Below are 16,800 nucleotides of genomic sequence, written 5' to 3'. Positions count from 1 at the left end.
ATGAAAAAGTATGTAAAAATATGTATAATGTTGTTTAAAAACTGAAAAGTGTTGCTTAAAATCACGTACCAAACGGCCCCTAATTGTCTGGAACAACTGGCTATGCATACCTTTTGGAATTGATTGTGTGAAAGAACTATCTGGTGCTTTAGTTTAATCCAAACGTTAGAGTTTTTGCAAACCCACTTGTGCATTTGATTGCTTTGAAATTGTTGCTGGATGGGTTCAATTTTTTGTACTGCACATTCACTTTAGGATTTGGTTTCTCTGCAATAACTGTCATATATCTTTCCTTCAAAATTTTCTATGTAAAAGTGTAAATCCTTACATAACCTCTTTTGTACTTAAATGTAGAATAGATTACAACTATTTCTTGAACTAGGTTTGCCTCGAAATAGAGTTTTAACTTTTAATAAACTTATGTGCTATCTATCCATTGTACACATAACATAAGCATGTCCTGTGGAATTAGTTGAACCAGCTGTGGCGTTTATTTTATATGATGCTAATCATCCTATTAGCACCACCTATGTTTTAGAATTAGTCCTGTATGAATTAAGGGTGAAAGTGAAACCATAAAAGGGGAAAAACATTATGTGAGAAATTGAATTTTGAGGGATTGAATTCAATTATGCTTTGTGTTTATTGTTTTTATGGTAATATAAATGTAACAATTATACTTCGCCTTTTCAATGTATTTATTTGTGCTTTTGATTTCTAACAATGATGTAAAGTGAAAAGCTGAGTTATGGAAAACAAAGACGAAGGTGTAGTTTAATGGAGGTCAGACTAGTTTTTTAAGAGTTCTCTAGTTTTCAGGCTAACTTTACCTATATAGATGATTTGCTTAAATTAAAAAAAAAAATAAAATAAAAACTCTACCAAAAAAAAAAAACCCAAAAATCAGGCTTGGGTTGGGTTTGGGTATCCATAGGTAAAAATTTAGGTAACAATTGCGTATAGATGCTAACCTGTGGTACCTATATGTTGTGAGAGTGACTTTTCATAAGACAGTCTTATTAGGTAATTTATCTTTCACAACAAGCACAAAATAAAACTCAAAGTCAGATGGCTCCCTACCCTCGTCCCTATCAATCCTAGACCATGGAATCAATCTGGATCATACAAAGAACAATTGTAAAGAAGAATCAGAGTGGGATCAAATAGAATCGTGATTCTCCGACGATTATAACTGATTCTACCAGCTCTTACACTTGGCTATTTCTTGTTATTGCCCCTTCTAATGGAGAGCCCAAAATGAAACAAAATTACATCTGACCTCATTACAAATTATAGGTATAAAAACCTTTAAAGAAAATGCATTCAAAGTTAGCAACTGCCACTTCGCATTAACCAAGATAATAGACAAATTTTCATTATTTCTGATATTATTGAAAGATGACAGGTAAAGGATGAAGCTGTTATTCAAGTACTAACGGACTATCTCTAGCTCTTCCAAGTGCAAGCAGTTTCGATCCATGATGTCATCTGTTATTCTAACATCAAACATTTTTTCCTATTTTTTTTCTTCTTTTTGAGAAAAACATCAAACATTCTTTAGTAAGATTAGAAATACATGCATTCTGCCATATGCCTGTCCAAATCATTAAAAAACCAACTGGCAACACTGGAAAGAAAACAGTGTCGATTTAAGCAAAAAACAGATGAATAACTGGAAACCACAGATTAGAATAAGAAAAAATAAATAGTCTCATGGCATGGCAAACATCTATGGCTTTGTCCATAAATCCTCAACCACGACCTTTGTATTTTTGAGGTTCTATTCATGTTTGTCTTACGTGATAGTATGCAGTCTTGACCAGGCATTTGAATTTTGAACAGATCCTACCATAAAAAGGAACAAGCAAACAAGGATCAAGAATTCAAGAATTCAAGATTTTGCTTCTATGAAGCTAACAAGATAAAAGGGAAAAATAATACAGATTTATTTTTATTGACAAGTTACACAAGCACCCTGTGTATCTTGAACGCAGCCTTGCCCTCCACCCTGCCCTACATGGGAGAGCAGACAAATGGCTACAACTGTATTCATAGTATTGAATTTCTCAACCTTAAAGTGAATGCTTACGCAGCCATATCATTCAATACTCACAAATATCCAGAAGACATTGGCTTGTGAATTTTGGCATTAAATTGTTGACTCTACAACTGCAAAAGTGGGCGCTAGACCACCAAGATCCTGACAATGGGTGGGCAATGGCTCAGAAACTTATTTATAATTACGAGCATGTAGAACTTAGTCTAAAACAATTTACAAACAAAGAGGTAATGGATCCCAACTTGAAATTCATATTAAATAATTTGCAGACATACAAATCATCTTAAATTATATTCGATTTTTTCCAAATTATTCCTCAAATACAAAAAATATTGGAACTGACTTACAATGAGAACATGTTTTGTCGTTAACAGATCATTAGGCTATTAGCAAGAAAGCTAATTAATTCACCACCCAAAATCATTAAACAAGTCAGAGTTTGTGACCTTGAGGTGAAGAAATCACTCCTAAAAAGAAATCTTTTCCCCAAAAGATGATTCCGAAACTCACATTTCCAATAAAAAAGAGCGGGACAAAAAAAAAAAACTTGCATTGCATACCTATATTAAAGCTTCTTCACAATTTCTTCATTTACACGCTGGTAGTAAGTCATTCGTCGGATAGAATTTAGAGCTTCTTCAAACTTCCGGCATTGAAATGCATTTGAAAAAGATTTTGACCAATGATCCAGCTTCTCTTGCATCTGGACAAACAAATATGCATATTTCTGATTAAAACTTGAACCAGGACAGCAATCATGAAAACTTTCCTACTAGAAAATAGAGTAAGCGCAGCTGAGTTGTGACAGGGTTCGCTCCCACCAATCTCGACATTTGTGTAAGAGACCTACATAGCCCTATAATCATGTAGCTAGATGACTTAAATTATCCATTCAGGTCCCTGAATCAGCCATCATTTTTCAAATCTTCTTGCAAACTGAAAACATATGATGATTTTAAAAGATTCAAACTAAGGTACAGGCAACCCTGGCATTCTGACTGACTACCACATTCTCACAAAATATGTCCAGTGATGGAGTGCTCCGTCATACCTGAGACTGAATTTGATGCAACTCCTGAGAGTCAGCTGCCTCTTCAACAGCTTCCCTGATTTCCAAAATCTGCAATTTAGATTTTTAAATTCTTACTCTTTGATTTAAGAACTGAAATATTATAATTAAAAAACATAAAGGTTCACAGAGTCAAAAAGCTTTCCTATTAGCAATTAGACCAAAATAAATGAAAACTCACTCAAAACCAAATTTTGGAGGTGAATTCTGTTTTTGATTATGGAAAAACAGTCACTTCTTGAAATAAAAAAAGAAGCTTTTTTTTCTACAAAATTATCCACGTCCGCTAACAAACCACTGCTTCTGACACTACTGTGAACAGCTTCATGAAATATATTTTGGCTATTTAAAGTCCATAAAATTATCTCCATCTGTCATAGCAGGCCTTAACCATCCGCTACAGCAGTGCCAATAATTTCATGAAACAAAGTTTGCCTAGTTAAATTTGACTATATATATTATTTACAAGTGGGTTTGGCCCTAGGGGGAGGGAGAAGAGAAGATTCAAACTAGTGACCTCTATTTCACAAGGCATGGTCCTCAACCAATTGTGCTACCCCTTGGATTGAGTCGTATCACGAACATTTACCAAGTCAGTTGCTCATTCCCATATATAATTAAGGAGGAACTAAAAAACAAAATACAAATGCAATTGTACTTGTAGTACTTCAAAGGTTGTAATTTAAGATTGCAGTAAGTTCTTTATATTTGTTAAATAAATTAATGAGACTACTATAACAAGTTAACTATCATTGGAAAATATATATATACACTCACAACAATACAAGTCAAAAAGGCCTATAATAATGATAAACCATAATTTGTAATCAAAGGTTTCACATCTAGAAATACAGAGGATTACAAAAAAGCACACGACCTCCCTAGAATCTAGATAATAATTACATGCAATGTTTTTTTATGAAGGGTGAAGGGGAATGAAATCAAATTAGACTTCAAAGTGCTGGACAGCTAAGATTTTGAAGAATTAGGGTTAGGGTTTGGCAGGAAAAAAAGGCTGAAAATAGTGAGAAACATAGTGTTTCTAATGGTGTAAAGGAATAGTAGGATTTAGGGATGAAACATAGGGAAAATCTAAGGTTTGGGTTACTGTTCCAGGGCTGGGAACAGCAGTAACTAGTAACCCAAATACGGTAGTTTGGCTGTTTGTGGGTTATTTGTGGCTATTTGATTTAGGGTTGAACTTTTGTATTTTACGGTTTTAACTATGACAAATCAATGTGTGGTTGTTTGGTTTCAAATTTCTGGAAATTCAAGGACGAAGGAGAACAAAAGATGGGCTTCTAGGCATCACACCTAAAATTTCCTCAGCGTCACACCTCGGAGAATGTTGTATCACAAAAAGTTTCATAGCATCTGAAAATTTACAAAACATCTTCCCTTCAAAGAGAAAGCATTGCATCCATATAACTAGATGACTAATACCCTAACCCTAATAGGATTTGGAATACTTGGCCTTTGATAACTAAGAACAAATTAAGTAACTAAACTAGCAAATAAAACCAATCAAAAAATCAAACCCCAAAATAAGACCCAATAGAATAATATTACCCATGTTTAGAAACCAGAACTAGAGAATTGCCCCTGACACTAAACTAAACTAAACTAAAATGCAGTTGGCATCTCATTGCCTGTGTTAGTTTTCATCCCTCAATCAAACATGTTTTACATGGATCCTTGCAAATATTATGTTACTTCTGGCTCAGGAACTTCAAAATTGTTCATAATTTTTGTAACAAAAGCAATGAGCAGGATACTCAGACCATCTTCCATTCTGTTTATCACTCTTTTGATAGGCCTTCTAATTATGCAAGGCAAAGTATACGTTGAAAAGGGAGAAATGACATTAAAATGCAGATAGAACTGTCATGTATACACAAACTATAAATGATCAAATATCTTGAAGTAGACCAATTAGACATAAATTACCTCAGATAGCAACTCTGGATCTGAAAGTGTTTCTTCTTCATCAACATCTACACCTTCAAGCCTCATCTGTAAAAGAACTGACAAATCTTAATTTCACAAACTTTTTCTTGGATAATTCTTAATTTCACAAACTTCAAGAAATACAAAATTAATACAAGGATATTTATAATGAAATCAGGTGTAGACAGACTTCATAATCTACAAATGTCATCAAGATAGGATCCTTTTCTCAGTGGTATCGTATTTATCTTCTGAGATGCAGTCCCACATACCAAATGCATTTATACATAACCACCAACAGAATGTTACAAATACATAAATTTAATAGAAAGTCTAGTGAATAAATGAGCAGGTTCATCACATGCCTCTGTTGCAACTATTCCTGCCAGCCTTTTAGGTCATACTAAGTACACCCATATCAATCTATTATAACAAAATAAGTATGCCATAGGATCAATATCTTCAACTAAGATGATCCAGATTTACTGCTACAATACTCTTTCTTTCTTTCTTTCTTTTTTCTTTTTTATTATTACAATGGGGGAGGAGGGATTTGAACCCTAGATGTCTCATTTAGAGACACCAGGCAGTGCCGGTTGAGGTACAAGGCTCTTGGCTTTACTACTACTATATTTTTTAAAATCATGTTGTTTTTGTCTAGAATTTTCACCCATCCCAAGAAACAATTGTACTATAACTTATATATATATATATATATATTAAGGGCACTGAAAGAAATCAAGATGTTTAGATTTATTAAGCTCAAAATGCCCCATGTTCTCAATAAATTGCAGAAGCAGGCCTAAACTAATTATTCTAGCAACTGAAATTTAAAACAATGGGTAGCCACATAAGTCATTCCTGGCCTTTCAACCCAACTTGAGTAAGAATATATATTTCTATACAAAATATAACCATGATTAAAACCTGACAATAAAAAAATAATCATGATTAAAGAAAATGTTATCAACGAGTAAAGTTCGGAAAAATGAAACCATGTAAAATCTGATAACCCAGTCCAGGATACATTTCTGAAATAATACCTCTATAAACATAAAGTGCATCTATTCAAAGTAAACTTACAATGTATATTGCCCTCAACAATGGCTTGCTAAGTGTGCGGTACGCATCAATTACCCGAGCAGACTGTTCAGCAGCAAACCCTCTTTCTTTCTACAAAAAGACCTCAAAAAAACTTAACACAAGACAAGATTATCCAACCAAAAAAGAAGCGAATCAAAATTTTGTATTTCCAATTCCAAAAATGAAGAACTTGATAGACTGACCTCAGATTTAGAGTGAACTAGATCAGGGTGCAATTTTTTTTGCCAGTCTTTGTACTTTCCCTCCAAATTCTCAACCCCAATATCATACTTCCTCTCCCTGCCAAAGTTAAAACCATATAATATAATACTCAAACAAATAAATCTTGGCCTATAATACTAGAACTTGGAAGGAAAAAAAAACATTATTTTCCTCATTTATCTATTCTAGAATCTCCAATCAGCTTTTAAACTTGAAATTTTGAATTGGGTATTATAATTTATGTAGCAAAAAGTAAATTTTGAATTCTAAACAAATAAATACAAAATCTATTATAATATGAATACACATGAACCACAAATACAGAGTACTAGAAAGTAAATAATGAATTCTAAAAATCCAAAATTATTGATGAGCAAATTTTCTCGACAAAGAAACAGAGTAAAATGGGTTTTTATTTTTTATTTTTTTTCAAGATGAAAAGGAAAAAAAAAAATTACTTACAAGCCGAATATTTGGAAGTAGTCCACGGATTGATCAAGGGGCTGAATGCTCCGACACGAGTCACAGAAGAGAAACAGCGACCCATTGGCCACGTTACCACAACTCCAGCATCTGACATGGACATGGGATTTCTCTGCCGATTCCGAGCAGAAGGTTTTTCCGGGAAAGTTGGGATTCCCGAGAAAATCAAAATTAGAAGTTCTGGAAATTGTTGAAAAGGATGGAGATAGAAAGTGTGAAGTGGAATTGCTTTGGAAATGAGATATGGAAAGGAGGGTTGTTCTTCGTCTGAGAATGGTGGAGACAAGTGTCAAATTCCAAACCTTACTTTTCCACATTTTTCTGTACTTTTCTATGGAAACACTTCGACCGACCTTGGCCTTTGGAGGTTTTAGTATTTCTGTTTTGTTTTTGTGTTGCGGTTGCTTCTGGTTAGGAGGGTTTAAGTGGTTTTTTAATACTTTGATTTCTGCGGTCTTGATAATTATTTTCTCAAAATCATTAATTGAATTTTCGGTACCGATCCAACCTAATGTCTTTTATTCTACTACATAAGACTTTACTTTTTGAGTTTGAGGGTTTATTCTTAAATTTTTTTAAAAGAAAAAAAGAAAAAAAAAAAAGAAAAAGAAAGAGAGATTGAGGGTTTAAATTTAACAACAACAAAAAAGTTGTCAAATTTCAATTTTAGTTCATTTTAATGTTTGATTTTTCGTATTACCTAAGAAAATTAAAAAAAAAAAATTAGTTTGATTTTTGCTAATCTTATCCACACTATATCGTGATGAATCAATTTGATATTTCTCTTCGAATCTATTGACAAATGAAGCCGTTTTTTAAAAGATATATATAGATATATATATATATATATATATCATGAATGATTTGCTATCAAATTTGGATAAAATGACCAAATACGTTTTTTAAAAGATATATATAGATAGATATATATATATATATATCATGAATGATTTGCTATCAAATTTGGATAAAATGACCAAATTGGCTATTTTTAGGGATGGACTAAATTGACAAAAATTAAACTTAAAAACTAATTTGACAACTAAAGTAAAAAATCAAGGAACTAAATTGAATTTTAACTATTTTTTTCTCTCTCTAAAAAAATCTCTTTATCCTAATTTTTTTTTTCGATAATTCGATATTTACAAAGGGAGACTAAGATTTATATCATAGATGTCATGAACATACAGAATATATTAACCAAATGAGCGAGCTACAGGGCTCTTAGCTTGTAGGCATAGCTCAATGAAGTTTTAGGCTTAATTTCATGTTGATCATAAAAATAATTTTTTTTTAAAAAAAATGTCAATTTAATCCCACTAGTTTTTTTTAAAAAAATTCAATGTTACCATTTTCTTCCTCTTTTCCTATATATAGTAAAGTCATGACTAAAAATTTTTATCCTTCACAATAATTACAAATTGATGAATTATACGATGAATAACCTATTTATATTATCAATTAGATACAAATACAAATTTGATATTAAATGAACCTACTAACAATCGTGCACAATCCATTTTCAAATCTATATAAATATATTTTTGAATAAATATACATATAAAAATATAAAATTATATATTGTTAAACCGAACTTGCATATTCACAAGCTTGTTCATAAACACATTATTATCTTTGAACTTGACTTATTTAATGGTCGAGTCTAAACTTGTACTTGAGCTTAGTTTACTTGCTAAACAAAAGAACATGAACAAAGTTTTTCCCGAGCCGAACTTGAACTATTTATAAATAGCGTAGTTCATTTATAAACATAAACAACTTTCACAAATTGCTAAATCAAATTCAAGGTAACATTTAAAGACAGTTTGATTATCCAAGAATATCATGTAAGAAACTATTACACCAAGTAACAATAACAAAGTCTATTTTGCATTGACCGAATATTTTTCCATTATCATTGCATTGGCATCCAAACAGCTCAATTTTTTCATCTGCTGGTACATCTTTAACCGAAAAGGACAAAAAGGAAATGGTAAAAACAAAAATTATTGAAAACATATATGCCCAAAGTGAAAGATCTAAAATAAAACTTGTAATAGATATCATCATGATACAAGTTTTCGAACAAGATGTTAAAAAATCTCTTAGGTGATCTGTTAAGGATTGAATTGTAGGTATGACTGTATCAAACCTGTGTTTCTTGAATTTCCCTCTGTTGCCATTTCAACTAATTCAACGTCTTAGTGATGTGCCAATGCTGAAACAACACATCCTATGCCTTTTCTCTTTGCTTGACTTGTCTCCATCTAGACTACTTTCATGGATGCCATTTGCATCGGTGCTAATTTGATTAATATCATTCACACTTTGGTCCAAATTCAGTAATTCAGTTGTCCCATTCCCAGCGGAACACAAAGCAACTTGGTTAGCCTCACTAGGAGCTGAAACATACTGCTCTGGTGATGCTGGTGCTATTTTGTTATGGTTTACTTCCCTTGAGTGAGAATTTGATCCAGCACGCCTGCAAAACATGATCAAGACGGTACCATTTACTTCTTGTATTTACAAGTGAGACAAATTCTGCTTAGGTGAGTAATAAGTTATTCAAGAAGGGGGGGAAAAAAAAGAGAGTGTCAGGATAGCCATAACTGTGGACTCTGGTTTGTCATCCATACTATTATAAAAAGAATAGGATTTTGTAGCTTGGGGACATTGCCCGATTCTTCCATAGAAGTGAACTGAGCTGGAGTTCAAATCCCCCCTCCACCACTTATTGTAACAAAATAAAATGTTTGATTCGTCAAAAAGGTCATTATATAGTTAAAAGCAAAATGAAAGAATTTATTATACAGAATACGATGATGATAAAATTGTTAAAACAAAAAGATTTAAGAAAAACTAGGCAATCTGATTCTTGTCCTCCATTTAAGGGTTATAATAACTAGGCAAAATAAACATTTTTAAGAAATAAAAGAAGTAAGAGCCTTTGAACTCACTTGAGAGCACATGTGAAGAGGCTTATATTGTATCAAAAAAGAAGTAACGGAAAGTAGCAATAAAGCAAAAACTAAGAGAAGAAATACTTTTCCTCTTTCAATTTAAGTTGGGTGAAATGACATTTTTTTAAGTTAAAAAAGAAATCACATTTTCACCCAAAAAAAAAAAACCAAAATGAATGAAAGATTCAGAATACATGAGCAAAAATGGAGGATACAAATTCAAAACTAGACTCCAATTGCCTAAGGACATGCAGAGGTATATTGTGAAAAAATAATTATTATGACTTGGTTTATTAACATAATTACCTGAAGCTGTGATTGCTAGAGCTATTCCTAGGTTGTTCTTGTGATGTCCTCTCTATGGTTTCCTTTTTGGATACTTCAAGACTAGCCTCACCATTTGAAGATACTCTGTCATCTTCCAAAGAATTTGTGTCCTTTAGCAGACTCTTGTCCATAATTGGAGGTTCTTCACTGATGACCCCGGAAGAGAACCTAGGTTGGGCATTAAAACCATAAACCCGAACCATTGAGATGACCTTCTCTAATGTTCCCAGAGCTTGTTCCACCTCAGGCCTGATTAAAATATTTCTATTGTCATTTACATTACTACAACTTTCTATGAATTCCTTGGATAAAACTTTTTCCATGTCCTCATTACAACTTTCTATGAATTCCTTGGTTGAAACTTTTTCTATATCCTTGCTATCCTCCTCAAAATGTTTGCTTTCTTCACTCTCTTCCTCTTCAATCTCCCCAAAGGCTTTCCTATCTGTAACTCTCGCATTCTTTGGCTCAGATTCATCTACATGGTAAGTGCCATTAACCTCCAGAATCGTATCACTCATATCATCCCTACTACTTCCAATAAGATGTTCTTCGGGAAGAACGCATGCGTCAGTCTTCTGCTCTTTCCCTTCCACAGCCCTATTTGATACATAAGTTGAACAAAGAGCTTCACGCACTTTAGTATACAGTGGGTCCCCCAATGCCTTGCTAAAATCTTCATCACACTTAAACATAGATGACACTGCCTGTGATGTTGAGGATTGAAAAATATGAGAAAATGATAGAACAGGATTGATGTAGATGAGGATGAGAGAACTATAACATATATGATGTTAACTAATGCCATCCATTTATGAGTCCAACCAAGTACATTTTGAGGTCCCCCCCAATTCAGAGACACATACCTCATGGGTGCTGAACCCACAACTTTAACCTTTATCCCATTATTAAAGGAGGAGGAAGTGCCATTTGAGCTAGAGCTCATTGGCAAATACATTTTGAGTTTATATGTCATGTTAAGTGTCTCTGTTTATCAATTACCCAAAAAAATGTCTGTTCATTAAAACCTGAAATCCAATGAATAAGTAGGCTATATCCAGTTCTCTGAGAAAAAAAAAATCCAAAAGCAAAAGTCTTCTATATCCAGTTCATTCTAGAATGAGTTGGATGATTTGGTTAGACTCAATTTCATTCACAACTAACTAAAATAGTAATATTCCTCAATGAATTGGCATTATTGCTGACCTAGTGGACAATAAAAGTGATATATTGAACCAGATATGTAAGGCAAAACAAAAGTCTTTAAGAGAATATAATGTATAACCTTTTTATACAGTCTGAAACCATTGCCAATGAGCTGCCTTGAGATAAAGTTTATTAGGGATGGAGGGACAAAATCCAGCTTGATATCAAAATTTGCTATTGTCCTACAAAAATTAAAAGTTCGTAAATTTTTATAATTGATGGAGCACTAACCAAGGCAATCAATCATGTTCCATTACTTAATTAGCAGTTTAATGCATATATTATTGCCAATGGTAATGTCAGGATTTTTTTTTTTTAATAAGTTGGTACTGTAAGCTTTTCTATCAATGGGAAAGCCATTAGACCCATTTAAAATTATGTGAACAAAAATGAATACATATAGAAAAGCCTAAATCATCAAGGCTCTCATCATTTTTAGACCAAAATATAACGGGTTGTTTACAGATTTAAATGTCCATAAGCCTAGTCGAGTATAATCTGCATCCCAAATAAATTGGATTTAGTTACAGGACTGCTTATATATACATTAGCCAATCAACACTCACCGAAAGTAACTTCTTTCTGGGGTCACCTTTTGCAAAGCATAGCCTCCTACCAAATCAATCCTAATAACATCCTCTACTTCAGGGATTGCCTCATTGGTAAAACCATGAGTGGCCGTGTCAATGCCTTCTGAATCAGAGATCTGGAAGCAAAATTGTAACAAAATACTTTTACTTCAGATTTGAATCTAGAAATAGCTTGAATTTCAGGCATATGCACAAAAAACACATTGCATCTGAGTCAAAAATCAAATCCGTGAAAGATTGCAAGTGCTACCGTGTTTAGAAGAACAACAATGAGATCATCTTGAAAGTACTCAAACAAAAAATAGTGCACAACAGCCTCTCTTGATGACAGTGGCCAAGAAAGCTTCATCCTTTCTTCCAAGAATTTAAAGAAAAATCAGATTTTCAAACTGCAATATATTTGAGGAAGTAAAAGTAAAAAACAAAAAATTCTAAGAAATGCATTGGTTTATGCTAGACAAACCTCACTAAAGATATCTGTTCACCAATCCGGACCCTTTGTAAACATTTGCAAGTGATAATTTTGAAAGTTGGAATAGTGAACTGAGGCCACCTGACAAAATATAAAATATATAAAGAGAGAATGGAATTATTGTCAAAATTACAGTATCACTAAAGTCTAGATTGAAAGATGGGTTGCCAAATGTCATAAACTCATATTGCATTCTCTCTCTATCTCTCTCTCAACCAACACCTTTTGTGTGCTTACCACCCCAAGGCAAGCATAAGCACAACATGTGCAAACATACACACACTTAAACTGGGAGGGTTGCCTACGCACATTGTTAATTTCTCAATCTCAACACTTCCTGTTGATGCACTCAGTGGTAACTATTGCACAAGCCCTCACCAATCCCCTTCAGCCAACTTTTTTTTTTTCAGATAAGAGACAAGAGTAAATGTTAATAAGAAATAAATTGCAGGATAGACAGGAAAAATATCCCAACTAATATTCTCTCATCTTCTCATTAACAATAGGTGCTACATCAGACATCTCAGGAATCCATCCTTTTTTTCCTTTTTTTTCAATGTGAATGTACCATGCTGTCAGTAGGGTAGGAACATAGGAAGGGATGTAAAAGAAACAAAAAAAATCCTAAAATTTTGACAGTTGCACAAACTCAAATTTTAATAATCAGTACCATGAACATAGGAAGGGATGTAAAAGAGAAAAAAAAAATCTGAAAATTTTGACAGTTGCACATCCTCAAATTTAAAGAACATTTAAACCAATACATGAACTTATAGGGCCTCATATAATGCCAACAACTCGAAAACCAAACGAAATAGTGTCAACTGATAAAAGTTATATTACTGTAGCAGCTACTTAATGCTGGAAATTTATGCTTTCTGCATTTCTAAAATAATCCCCCCTCCCCCCGCCCCCCAAAAATAAAAAATAAAGGAAAAGAAAACCATATCTTAGACAAGGTGATTTATGTTTCTACTATATTACTCATATTCAGCAGAATCATGAAGCATACATCAGGCCATAAAATGTAGAAAACAAGCACGTAGAATGAAGGAAAAATTCTCACCATTTCCTGTAGAGGGATGACTCCCATGAGATGCATAAACCTGCAATGAAGGAAGAAATTTATCTTAAAGTTTTCATTTTGATATTCAATGATAACCAACAGCCTAAATAATTAGAATGCTTTATTTTTCATCATTATAGGATGAGGCTAAAGATGTCAGGATATTCTGCTATAACTTACAAACATCAACAGGCCCATCTACATAGCCTTCAACCAGTAATGAATGAAAGGGAGTGCCATGGGGACCTTCACGATACATTACACGGTACTCTTCATTATCCTGTTTTAACTGTCAAAAGTAGCAGATTGTCAATAAAGTATCCTAACACCTGTAATGAAATGTAATCTGCAGGCCCATCCAAATATAAACATCATAAGCAGCTGGACAAGCTTTTTTTTTTTTTTTCAAGCCACATTAGCTTTTGTTAAATTCTCTACTAATCAGCAGATGAAGTCACTCATCAGACTTAATTCCTTCAATTTTCCATAGAAAGGAAGTGTCTTGATAGAAGAAACAATAAAGGTTCCAGGGTGGAGAGAGTGTGGAAACGAAGAAGATAATTCAAATTACAAAAGGGTTAACTACGGAAAAAAGGAAAGGGGAAGGGATCATGTAAATTATATGCTCTACCTTCCATTCAGCATGTGATTTCTCACTGGCTTTCAGTCCCTCATTATCATTTACAGAAGCACTCCTCAACATGTCAAGAAAATTTGACACTTCTGCAGTCCTTTTTTCAATGACTTTCTCATTTAATCCTGCAAAACCAAAAATCTAATTTAAAAAGTGTTTTACAACCTTATGAAATTTTCGTGTTTGTAATTCATATTAAGATAAGGTAACATACAACATAGCTTTTTTAAGGAAGTCAAAAGGAAAAGTCTAGGGAATATATAACCTTTGGCTTCATCTTTCGTAGAATGTAGGAGTTGATCCTTGACTAGAGTTTTAAGTCTCTCCCCATTTTTCAGATCAGGAGACGCAAGTGTCTTGTCCATCCTCTCCCTGTATTGAGTAATCTTCATTTTTTCCTCCATCTTTGCATCTCCAAGCAAATCATAAAACTATCTCTCTCAAACAGTCAAGTGGAGAATCTATGCCACGTACTATTAATGGATTTCAGCACCATCTGATGAATTTAAGATTATACTAGGAAGTGTTAAATGTTGTTTTATGAATAAGAATAAGAGGCGATAATAATTAACAGGACCTCAAAAAACTGATACCATCCTTGCAACATGTGTACACAGCTGAAATTTACATCTCAATAAGCACGATTAACCAAAATTACTTATATTATATGCGTGTAATGAAAGAAAAGCATCTATGCATTAACATAAGAGCCTTGAATGGTGACTGCAAAAGTTCTTTACTAATATTTTCATCTTATAAAGCACATGAAAGTAGAAAATCCTTAAGTTTCATTAAAAAGCCATTAGAAAACAACTATTTAGAGCTCTCAAAGACTAGACTTTTACCTTTCTTAGCATACCATACCAATAAAATTCCCAAAATCCATTTTCACCTCAGACCAAATGAATGCAAAACCAAAACATACAAAGCCCCCCCCGCACATACACAAACAATTTGAATTCATCAAAAACAAAACCAGAACATGAAAAAAAATGAATGCACCCAGATGAAAATTCTTGTGGAAATTGAACTCACATAGGAACACCCAAGTGGGCTTTATGAGCTAAAAACTGAAATCCTGAACACCCAAATGGAGATCCCAAACTTTGATTTCAGTGAGAAAGAAAGGAGACAGCTTCACCTGATGTTCGACCGCCTAGACGGACATACAACAGGGGCTATTCCAAAAATCCTAATTCCTATGCAAGTTATTATTCCCTCTTGGGTATTAACGAATTCCAGACACAACGCAGAATCACTTTCTTTTCTTTCTTTTTTTCTTTCTTTTTTTTTCCCAAAAATTATTTAGTATTAAAAAATAGTATTAATCTTCTCAAAAAATATAAAAAAGGAAAGTTCAGATTTGTGAGGAACATAGGTATTGGGATTGTACTGGGGTTTGGGACAGTGTGTATGGTGGGGACCACCTTGTAAAAAGCTCATGAAGTTTCTTTCCATAAGACGTGTGGTTGTTATGGTCGTTTCACTCGTTTGTCAGGGTAAGTCGTCGGTGACGCAGCTTTGTCACTGTAGCTAATAATCCCAGCCACTAGATTTTAGGGAACGCGCCTCGTAAACTCTCTCTCTCTCATCGTTTTTTTCTATATATATATATATATATATAATGTTAATAACAAATTATTTTAAGAAAATTTTTATCGAAAATTAATAAATCTGTCAAAAAGTTTCCCAATTTTATTAATTTCTAATAAATATTTGTCTAAAATAATTTATTAACTTATGTCTTAATATATATATATATATATATAAAAGCTTCTGGATTTTCCTTAAAATAAAAGGATCTAGTTTTTCTTTAATTAAAATTAAAAATATTTCCTTTGTTACCAAAAATAAAATGTGAAGGATTTGGCACGGGTTTATCTTTTATGCTATGTTTATGAAGAGCACGATTTGAGTAGTTTTTGCTAAATAATTGAAAAAAAGAAAAAGAAAATGAGGGATGAAAGAGATAAGCGATGAGGTCTGTGTAAATTATTAACAAAAAATTTGAAATGGACACGTTTTTTTTTTTTGTTTTCTGTTTTAAGATACATTAGTAGCATGAGGGGAGAAAGAGGTGGCATTCATTCCATGTAAAAGGAAGCAAGTTTTTTTTTTTTGGAGAAGAAAAAATATATATACACGGAAGCAAGTTAATTAGTAATAACCAATATACTTATATCTTTTTAAAAAAGAAGTAATTTGGCGTTTGGTAAAGGGGAATCCACATTACTCCTGGCATCTAGATTCCTAGAAATCACATTCCTAAGAATGTAGCTATTCCTATATTTGGTTTATTTCTAGGAATCTTAAATGAATTATTTATTTTTCTCATTCTATCCTTAGATTTAAATATGAACTACCAAGTCATTTAAAAAAAAAATGTTAAAATTGTCAATTTATAAAAAATACAATTTCCTTTAAGCTTGGGAATCAAGATTCCCACCTGTTTTAAAGGGAATCCACATTCCTACTGAGAGGGGTTTAAGGGGAGAATCCAGATTCCCCTAACATCTGATTCCTTAGCATGATTTGCAACCAAACTTTGAAATTTTTAAACATTCCCAAGAATCCTAAAATATTACCCTGTACCAAACGCCACATAAGTGTGCATGGTTAGGGACTAGTAAACTTTAGAGATGTTTTAATAGTAATTCATTTTATGAAATTTTTTATAAAAAA

At 33.0% G+C, this 16,800-nt stretch overlaps 2 protein-coding genes across 7 annotated transcripts; both read right to left on the bottom strand.

The window, feature by feature from the left end:
• Positions 1 to 1,159: 1,159 nt before the first annotated feature.
• LOC111990555 (iron-sulfur cluster co-chaperone protein HscB homolog) lies at positions 1,160 to 7,290 on the bottom strand. Of its 4 annotated transcripts, XR_002880663.2 has the most exons (8): positions 6,843 to 7,289; positions 6,362 to 6,458; positions 6,159 to 6,248; positions 5,076 to 5,141; positions 3,111 to 3,179; positions 2,620 to 2,762; positions 2,114 to 2,200; positions 1,160 to 1,845 (listed from the first exon to the last, which is right to left on the bottom strand). XR_002880663.2 is itself a non-coding variant. In XM_065763703.1 (7 exons), exons 1-6 carry the CDS (start codon positions 7,178 to 7,180, stop codon positions 2,625 to 2,627), a joined length of 798 nt encoding a protein of 265 aa, XP_065619775.1. In that variant the 5' UTR covers positions 7,181 to 7,290; the 3' UTR covers positions 1,160 to 1,845; positions 2,620 to 2,624. The 4 variants fall into 4 exon arrangements, 3 of the variants coding, with proteins under 3 accessions (XP_065619775.1, XP_023878110.1, XP_065619774.1); XM_065763703.1 differs by lacking the exon at positions 2,114 to 2,200 and having other exon boundaries at positions 6,843 to 7,290; XM_024022342.2 differs by lacking the exon at positions 1,160 to 1,845 and having other exon boundaries at positions 1,874 to 2,200.
• LOC111990545 (uncharacterized) lies at positions 6,362 to 15,528 on the bottom strand. Of its 3 annotated transcripts, XM_065763700.1 has the most exons (12): positions 15,154 to 15,528; positions 14,384 to 14,614; positions 14,116 to 14,243; positions 13,665 to 13,773; positions 13,485 to 13,524; positions 12,410 to 12,499; positions 12,197 to 12,296; positions 11,923 to 12,062; positions 11,436 to 11,538; positions 10,130 to 10,857; positions 9,016 to 9,345; positions 6,362 to 6,458 (listed from the first exon to the last, which is right to left on the bottom strand). In XM_065763700.1, the coding sequence occupies exons 2-11, from the start codon at positions 14,520 to 14,522 to the stop codon at positions 9,057 to 9,059; spliced, it is 1,866 nt and encodes a 621-aa protein (XP_065619772.1). In that variant the 5' UTR covers positions 14,523 to 14,614; positions 15,154 to 15,528; the 3' UTR covers positions 6,362 to 6,458; positions 9,016 to 9,056. The 3 variants fall into 3 exon arrangements, with proteins under 3 accessions (XP_065619772.1, XP_023878101.1, XP_065619773.1); XM_024022333.2 differs by lacking the exon at positions 6,362 to 6,458 and having other exon boundaries at positions 8,732 to 9,345; positions 15,154 to 15,527; XM_065763701.1 differs by lacking the exon at positions 6,362 to 6,458 and having other exon boundaries at positions 8,732 to 9,345; positions 15,260 to 15,527.
• Positions 15,529 to 16,800: the final 1,272 nt, after the last annotated feature.

The sequence above is a fragment of the Quercus suber genome, unplaced genomic scaffold (assembly GCF_002906115.3).
Source record: "Quercus suber isolate HL8 unplaced genomic scaffold, Cork oak 2.0 scaffold_520, whole genome shotgun sequence".
In the NCBI taxonomy this organism is placed as follows: Eukaryota; Viridiplantae; Streptophyta; class Magnoliopsida; order Fagales; family Fagaceae; genus Quercus; species Quercus suber.
The sequence above is the reverse complement of the archived record's forward strand: the minus strand, read 5'-3'. Positions and strand labels throughout refer to the sequence as shown.